Source organism: Ursus maritimus, unplaced genomic scaffold (assembly GCF_017311325.1).
Source record: "Ursus maritimus isolate PB19 unplaced genomic scaffold, ASM1731132v1 scaffold_5, whole genome shotgun sequence".
In the NCBI taxonomy this organism is placed as follows: Eukaryota; Metazoa; Chordata; class Mammalia; order Carnivora; family Ursidae; genus Ursus; species Ursus maritimus.
The window spans coordinates 74627123-74636546 of NW_024426663.1; the positions used below are offsets into that span (position 1 = coordinate 74627123).

Sequence of the window (9424 nt, forward strand, 5' to 3'; positions counted from 1 at the left end):
AAGAGGCCACTGGGGGAAGCGTCCCTAAATTCTGGACTTCTCTGATTTTCTTTCTTCTTCTGGATGTTGTCCTCTTTTTTAGCTCCTTACATGCTGTCAAACAGATTTTTTAAAAAGAAATTTTTCAGCTTAAGTTAGTACGGGGAGGGTGATCATATCACTTCTGCCATTACTGGATGTGAAACTACTCTATAGGTTTTTTATTAAAAAAACAACATTTTTTTTCAGTGTTTGGTGTATTCTAATATAGCAGTTCGGTTAATTAAGAAAAAACTGGCTTCTCTTGCATTCTTACTTTTGATTTTATGTGACTGAATGGAGAAGACTCCCATTTCTCTTATATTGTCTCTTTCTTAGAGGAAAAGGGATTCTTATTTTAAAAGAGCTTTAAAAAGTACATTTAGTAGGGGCGCCTGGTGGCGCAGCGGTTAAGCGTCTGCCTTCGGCTCAGGGCGTGATCCCAGCATTATAGGATCGAGCCCCACATCAGGCTCCTCCACTATGAGCCTGCTTCTTCCTCTCCCACTCCCCCTGCTTGTGTTCCCTCTCTCGCTGGCTGTCTCTATCTCTGTCGAATAAATAAATAAAATCTTTAAAAAAAAAGTACATTTAGTGATAGCTGTGTTTACTTGAAATTATTTTGAACAATGAACATTAGTATTAGTAGGCAGGAGTTCTGGGCTTGCTCTCTCAGTGCTTGGTTACAGACACATTGCTAGAACATTCCTTCAGACACCATTCCATTATAGACCTTAGAAATCCTGAGTCAGAATCAGTGTATGCGGATAATATGTACTTCCTGTAGGTGTTCTGGAGGACCAAAGACAGGGTGAACCTGTGAAGAGAGTTAAGTCCCAATGTGGAGTAACTGGCTCTTTCGAAATTTAGTTGCAGACTTGTTACGTGAAGCGTTCAGGTTTAAACTGCTTTCTAGTACGCATGCTGTGTCAGGGGTCCCCCAAGGCCTTCCCCGTCTCTGGAGGTGAGTCAGCATGTAATGGTAATCATGGCTAATGTTTATTACAGTGGCGTGATGAGGACATGCGGCGGCATCCCAAGGGGAAGGGCACAGGTGGGGCCTAGAGGAGTCCGTGTGCAGGCTTTTTTTATGCTGTCCCCTCATAAGAAGTGACACAGAGAAGTTTCTGTCCCGGAAAACCCATTAGGAGACTCAGAGCCCCAGGTTTTTATTGGATGCTGTTCACGTAGGCACCCTTCCCTGAGATACTCCAAATTCCAGACTCCCAGAAGGAAAGCAGTTATTTCGCACACAAACTGTATTGTTCATACAGACAGTGAGCCCCCCTTACCACAGAGGGAAAGTGTTCTGAACTGTTTACCAGGCAGACGCGTTCTCCCATGTCAGCTGAGGGCTGGCCCCGAGCGGGCAGCTCTTTGCAAGGGTCCCGGTGTCGGCCGGTGACAGTAACTCTCCGCTGCGCTCGCGCCTGCAGTGACTCACTATTGAAATTTTCTGTAAACACCGTAGGTAAATATCAAAGGTCCACGTGGTAATTTCTGTTATGATACGTGGTGAAACGTTTGGCATTAAACTTGGGCAGCTAAAATACCTGCGTGGTTATAATGTCTTCCCGTGTTGCATGCGAGCTTTTCCCGATGTGCCAGTGTCTCTTGTCCACTTGAATCCACGTGTGGGAAGATCACGACAGCGTTGGAACATTTAGTGCGTCTTCAGAGAACGTTTTAGAAAGTTAAATTACAATGGGAAATAATCCATTACGAAAGGATACTTCAGATGGCTCCTTTTAAATTTCCAGTTGAGCCACCCACATATTTTTTTTTTCACATTTTACTGGATTTGTTTTTCTCCTGGGAGCTTTCTGAGCAAAGTACTTTGTCACCGAGAATTTTGACTAAGACAGCTGAAGTACATTTGGCAATCAGAAATACGGGAAAAATAATTTCTGACTCCTAGTAGAATCAAACTGGAGAATCTTAGATGTCGTAGATTAGAGTTCTCGCTTATAAAAGTGGAAGCTGACCCAGAAAGTTAAGTGACTGTCTGCAAAGCTGAATAGCCGGTTAATTGCATTTCATCGCTTTTTAGTCATAGGATATGCACTTGAAAACGCTGCTGAAAAAATTCAAGAGGCTATGGATTCATTTTGAATTTCATTAGTGACTTTGATGATCTTTTCATGCCTAATTTGGTCATTTATTCAACAAACTTAACAAGTATTTATTTAAGCCCCGCAATGTGTCACACTAGTTTTAGGGGCCGAGGATCGTTTTTTTTTCTCATTTGTATTCAGATTAAAGTACGTCCCATTAAGGTCAGCCTGGAGTGGCCTGCTTTTCGTGAGGTTCCTAAGCTACATCCATGTACTCCATTGTCTCCTGGTCCCTGAAAACATGTTATCTCTTTTTTTCCTCTCCTCAAGGTAATACTGCATTGCATGATTGCGCAGAATCTGGGAGTCTGGACATCATGAAGATGCTGCTTATGTATTGTGCCAAGATGGAAAAGGATGGTTATGGAATGACTCCCCTTCTCTCAGCAAGTGTTACTGGTCACACAAATATTGTGGATTTTCTGACTCACCATGCGCAGACCAGCAAGACAGAACGGATCAATGCTCTAGAGCTTCTGGGAGCTACATTTGTAGACAAAAAGAGAGATCTGCTTGGGGCCTTGAAGTACTGGAAAAAGGCAATGAACATGAGGTACAGTGATAGGACTAATATAATTAGCAAACCGGTACCACAGACACTAATAATGGCTTACGATTATGCCAAGGAGGTGAACAGTGCTGAAGAGCTAGAAGGTCTTATCGCTGACCCTGATGAGATGAGAATGCAGGCACTCTTAATTAGAGAACGTATTCTTGGTCCTTCTCATCCTGATACCTCTTATTATATTAGATACAGAGGCGCTGTCTATGCGGATTCTGGAAATTTCAAACGATGCATCAACCTCTGGAAGTATGCTTTGGATATGCAGCAGAACAATTTGGACCCTTTAAGCCCCATGACCGCCAGCAGCTTGTTATCTTTTGCAGAACTGTTCTCTTTCATGCTCCAGGATAGGGCTAAAGGCCTGCTGGGCACCACCGTTACATTTGATGATCTTATGGGCATCCTGTGCAAAAGTGTCCTTGAAATAGAGCGAGCTATCAAACAAACTCAGTGTCCAGCTGACCCTTTACAGTTAAATAAGGCTCTTTCCATTATTTTGCACTTGATTTGCTTGTTAGAAAAAGTTCCGTGTACCCTAGAACAGGACCATTTCAAAAAGCAGACTATCTACAGGTTTCTTAAGCTGCATCCGAGGGGGAAGAACAACTTCAGCCCTCTTCATCTGGCCGTGGACAAGAATACTACCTGTGTAGGGCGGTACCCCGTGTGTAAATTCCCGTCTCTGCAAGTCACAGCCATACTGATTGAGTGTGGCGCCGACGTGAACGTCAGAGACTCCGACGACAACAGCCCCCTGCACATCGCTGCTCTGAACAACCATCCCGACATCATGAATCTCCTTATTAAATCAGGTGCACATTTCGATGCCACAAACTTGCACAAACAGACTGCTAGTGACTTGCTGGACGAGAAGGAAATTGCTAAAAATTTGATCCAGCCCATAAATCATACCACCCTGCAGTGTCTTGCTGCTCGTGTCATAGTGAATCATAGAATATATTATAAAGGGCATATCCCAGAAAAGCTAGAGACCTTTGTTTCCCTTCACAGATGATAATCTGTCTGGTCACACTGTTGAAAGCACGGATCGCTGACAGTTGCCTCATCAGTGAGCACTGTTGTGAGAACACCAGCATTCACTTAGCTTGATATTCTCGTGCTCTCATTGGCTAAAGCATTAGAAGCATCAGCTGTCCAGGATTGGTTTCCCAGTATTTAATATAAATATACCATATAATATATTGTTTGTGAATTATTGAGAAATGTAATGTCCTATTCGAATTTCTAAAATTGTCTGCCAAAGGCTTCTCTGTTCTGGTTCTGTTTGCTGTTGGGTGTTTGGGGCAGAGTTCACCGTTATTCAGTGGTGTCTTTATACTTGACTGGTTTGTGAATTTTATACAATTGAAGGTTTTTTTTTTTTTCCCCTGCTGCTTCCTTCTCTTGTCCAAGCTTCTTCCCTCTTTCCACTTGATTTTTTTCCTCACCATTTCTACTTACAGGTTTTTACCCCCTGATGGACCCCTGCTTAGGCTGTATACCCTTTATGGACCTGTTACCATTTGCAGTTACCATAAGTGCTTTATCTTCTCTATGCACCGGCTTAAACTTGACTGTTGTATGTTAGCACATTTTTCTATGCAGCAGTTGGTCAACTTCGACTCAAAACACTGTTACGTTTGTTACAAAGTTGATTTTTTGAAAGTAGTACTCTTTGTAGCATGACAGAGCTACAGGTTAGCTCCCTGAGCTCAGGCTTTTCTGTTTGTTGGGTTTTTTTGTTTTGTTTTTTTTGTTTTGCCGCCTTCTGAGGTTTCTCTCTCTAATCCACGGAAATTATTGTGTGCTAAATTTGGGAAACAGATCTCTTCGAACTCATTAACCCAGTTGAAATTTAGGTCTGTCATCTTAATATATCATGCAGTAAAAGGAAGAATCTTTATAAAGTGACCCACCTTTCATGCTGCGCCAGCGTTGTCCTGCTTGTGCTGATGATGTGATTAGGTGTAGAGAACTCGCTTCGATTTAACCTCAAAGTTTATCACACCGCTTTAATGAGTCACACTGAACTCTTCAGCGATCGAACCGCAGATCACTTTTAGTTACAAAAAAGAGCTACAGCATGTCAGTGGCATGATGCTTGCCGAGCCCGATCTAGGCATTTAGGATAATTAAGGTATTTTCGTATGCAATTTACTGCCTTAGTATCCAAGGTCAGTAGCAGTGTCCTTTCTTTCTTTCAGCTTGAGTATACCTTTCAAGATAACTTGCATGAATTACTTTGGTCTCAGTTATTCGCCACCCTAGTTAAACACAGAAGGTTGCCGCGCTTCCTGTCCCCTTACTGAAAGTTAGCTTTGCTCTGCTTTTCTTTCTCTACGGTTTGTTTTGTTTTGTTTTGTTTTTGGTTTGGTTTGGTTTGGTTTTTTTCTTCCACACAGCTTCGCTAATGCCACAGAAAGGGCTCTTTTAAGAAAAGATTAAGTGAAAAGTACTAAAAAAGATTCAGGTAATTATCCTTCAGCACTTTATTGTTACTCAGAATAAAATTTATGACGGCACATTTGCCCTGCAAATGTCTTAATGAAATTGTTCTGAATAAAAAGCTCCTTATTTGTTTGAGGAAAAAAACTCAAGTGTACCTGTGAGTTGAATGAGCTGGATCCACTTGGGTTTTTGCTCGCATTTTATCCTGAGGGTTGATGTCATGGTCTTTACGGTGTCATCACTGCAAAGAATCACCTTAGGTTTATTTCATCTTTATTCAGTAAAACAAAAAAAAAACAAAAAAACAAACAAACAAAAAAAACACGTGATGAATAGTAGTAAATAAAAAAGCATTAGACTTACTTTCTGGTTAAATAATTGAGGTTTAATTTTTTTTTTTTTTTTTTAAAGATAGCCTTATTTTACTAGGTTGTGAATTGAATTTCACCGTTGAAAAGGGTGAATGGGATGTAACTGGTCATGGTCGCTCTCCAGCCTTTTGATGAAGAGGCTTTAAACCCTGTATTTACCACGGGCAAATTCGGTGGAACATTTGAGCTGCCACCTATATTAACAATTTGTGATTTAGACACACATTCTAGAAATAGATCATCAACATTTTGAAATCATTTGCCTCTAACCTTGTGGTACGTATGCATGAGCTACTTTTTTTTTTTTTAAAGGGAAACTCTGTACGTGCAGTAAGTCGACACTAGGAGATCTCAGTAGTTTGGGGGTAAAAGATGAGCAACTGGATTTTTCAGTGATTTAATATTTCCCACTCCTTTTCTGGGCGGATTTATAAGAGGGCTCACATGCTCGTTTGGTAAGGCACACCTCACACTGCCTGACAGGTGACCCCACACCGCACAACTCCAGTGGAACTAAGGGTTTCTTCACAAAGCCTCTTGTACCGCTAAAGATGGATCGCTTAAAACCGTTCTTCAGTCTCGAGCAACTGAAATGCCTTATTTCAGTTCGGACACGCTTCTCTGTTTGCCACACCCCCTGACCAATCAGTTGGCCTGATAGCTCAAAATTGTCCACGATTTTATTTTGGAGGGGGTTGGTTAATAAACGTGACCTCAGGCACTGTTAAGGCCTTTGTCAGAGAGTAGTCTCAAAATTGTTGACTGAATTAAAAAGATACATCCGTTTGTTACTTTTTTAACCACAAGCGAGTACTTTAATAACTTAATGAGCTAATTGTACTCATGTGAGTCGAACTGAACTAAACTATACACTGTTGCAAGGTGATGTTGGCTGGAGTTTATAAAATTTTGATTACGTTTCTGTAAAAATGCCTTGTAAGGCTGGCTGAATTTTAGGTGTTCCACTGTTGATCATTCCTGGAAAAGAAATGGTCATTTTACTCAGATTAGATACCAGTCTACTTTATAAAGACAGGTGGATTATAGATTTTAAAGAAGAGTCATTTTCTTATCCATAAACCTGACAGGGCATAAAACCCAAATCAGCAAAAAATAAACTTGGTGCCCATTCTGATTCTGAAGTTAAGTGATTGCTCACTTGTAAAGCGCCTACCTTAATGTATAATATTTTAGAGACCCCCATCTCCTGTGACTTGGGAAAATTCTTTAAATTATATGTGAAAAAGTCACTCTTCAAAATCCTATCACCCAGCTGAAACCTTAGGTTGACTTTTACAGGTAAAATGATCCTTGTAATTATCAGAGTTGTGGGGGCCAGATGAGATAATAACCATATTCTCGCACACAGCGGCAGCATTATTGTTGCTTGGAACTTTAACCATTTTAGAGTTAGATCCTAAGAAACTAATTGGTCGTCATCCTTTTTTCTCTTTTTTTTCTTTTTCTTTTTTTGCCCTCATATATCACTAAACAACTAGTTTCTCCCTTTTGTCACTTCCCATTGTGTATTTTTCAGAAGAAGTACTGTGTTCAGATGCCAGCCAATAAATTGTCACATAATGGAAAATGATACGCCACAACATTCATTGTAAGGTTTAATAAAATTAAATTTGCACCAAATACAAGCGTATTTGTGTTAACTCTTCTTCTTTCAAGATTTTATCAGAGAGAGAGAGCGGGGGTCCTGGCGCAGAGGGAGAGGGAGAGAATCTCAAGGAGATTCCCCTGCCGAACACAGAGCCAGACTCCTGGGGCTCCATGTCATGACCCTGAGATCATGATCTGAGCCAAACGAAGTCGGGTGCTCAACCCACTGAGCCCCCCGGGCACCCCTCATATTAACTCTTCATACTTGACTAATGACATCTTAATGCTTTGACAGTGTGCTCTTGTTGCAAAAAACACCTAGTTGGTAATTTATGGTCCGTTAGAGCTGTTAGAGATAGCATTTCTTGTTCATACTTCTATGTAAAAAACAAAGATGGTTTTTGTACAGTTTGTTCTAATTTCTTTTCCAGTGACGACCACAGAAACTAAGATACAGAAAGACTTCTGTTGTTCATTGCATGGGAGAGGGGCTGCTTTGAAGGCTTACTCTTGTATTGTAACTGGTTTGGTTTTACGTATCGGAAGTATGTCATAAGTACATTACTGTGAAGGCGAATTTCATCAGTTCATGTCCACCACTTTTACATCGTAAAATCTGGGTAGTCCTTGCCTTTTTCTTGTATGTAAGTTTCCTAATATAAAGAAGTTTTAATAGGTCCGGAAACTGCTCCGGCCATAATTTCTGAACTCTCGCCGTAAATTGAAATATCCAGCTGTATAGGCTTTCCCTACTTGNNNNCATTAACCTGCTTTACCAGTAACAAGTACAAACTTTGTCGTCTTTCTGACGGAACCCTTTTAAACCTTAGTCTTCCTTACCCTTGGTTCAATGGCTGTTCCCTGACCACCACCAGTATTGAAGAGAAAAATCTTCCAAATGTATAAGGATAAGAAAATTGTGTTTTTAAGGATTTGAACAAGAAAAGTCTTATGTCCTAAGGATACTGTTTCTTCAAGATACTTTTTATCCTTTTTTCCCATCTCTGTACTATCAGAATGTTCTTTTTTTTTTTCTTTCTTCTTAATCTCCCTTATCTATTTTGCCTGCCTCCACTCTCCTCCCCTCCGGCAACCACCAGTCTGTTCTCTGCCTTTAAGAATGTCTGTTTTGTTTAGATTTCACAGAGAAGTGTTGTCAGACGGTATTTGTCTTCCTGACTGACTTCACTTAGCACGATACCCTCCAGAATGTTCTCTCTTAAGTAATTTGGGGTTGTGGGAGTCGTAAAATCATTGGTTCCAGGGTGCCACCGTGTTACCTTATTTTTTTGTAAAGGTACGTTTAAGTAAGATTTGCTCTCCTAAAATTAACTCAGCTTAATAGAATTATCTCAGTTTTAGTTTCCTAATCTAATATTTATGTCTGATTTCAAAAGTGAATACAGATCCCTGCCTTAAAAAATTGAAAATTTAAACTTACAAAAGGATACATTTCAGACCTATTCGTATTGAAGAAGGATTTGGTGAGTAGTAGTTCCCCTAAAACATCTTGGGTGGTTATGAACCACTGTATACTTTGGTGTGAGTCAGGGAGTGGAGTGGTTTAAAGTATTTGACATTTTTGCCAAAAATTTTTAAATGGGAAAAAAAATGATGGCGTCTGTTACAGAAAAATTATACGCAAAACTTCCCAGTAATCAGTCTCCTGTAACGTGAGGTCTCCTTGGTTATTTTAGATCTATGTGAACCTTATCTATTAATTTACTCTTTTCCTTTTCCGAAAGACCATACATAGCTTTGTTAATGGCAGGTTTCCCTTGTTTACATAACAGATAACCAGGACTAATTGATTCTAGGAGTGATATTTTTAAAATATTTTCATCCTTCTAATTGAATGTCTTTGTAGATGATAATATCACTTGTGATGATACTTAGTTCTAAAACTTAGTGGGCACTGTGGGGGCCCCTGGATGGCTCAGTTGGTCAAGCGTCGTCTTGATTTGGGCTCAGGTCATGATCTCAGGGTTGTGAGATCAAGCCCCTTTCCGGCTCTGTGCTGAGCGTGGAGCCTGCTTGAGATTCTCTCTCTCTCTCCCTCTGCCTCTGCCTCTGTCCCTCCCCCACACATGTGCCCTCTCTCTCAAATAAATAAATGTTTTTTAAAAATTAAAAAAAAACTTAGCAGATACCTGACACTTTGATTCTCTGTTTTAAAAAATATGTTTAATATATTCATTACAAGGGCTCAACTGGAGACTATTAAAAAACCAAAAGGAGAAAAATTACATCACAGCTTGAAATAAGAGTCCTGTGCAGACCATCTAGGGAAAAATAAAAAG

General features: G+C 40.3%; 1 protein-coding gene across 1 annotated transcript in view; it reads left to right on the plus strand.

Moving 5' to 3' along the window:
• FEM1C (fem-1 homolog C) overlaps nt 1-7157 on the plus strand; it is a 24697-nt gene extending 17540 nt beyond the window's left edge. Inside the window, exon 3 of the mRNA XM_040622565.1 lies at nt 2403-7157. Coding sequence (XP_040478499.1) covers nt 2403-3712 — 1310 coding nt within the window. The 3' untranslated portion in view covers nt 3713-7157. The remainder of the gene's footprint in view (nt 1-2402) is intronic.
• The last annotated feature ends 2267 nt before the right edge of the window (nt 7158-9424 follow it).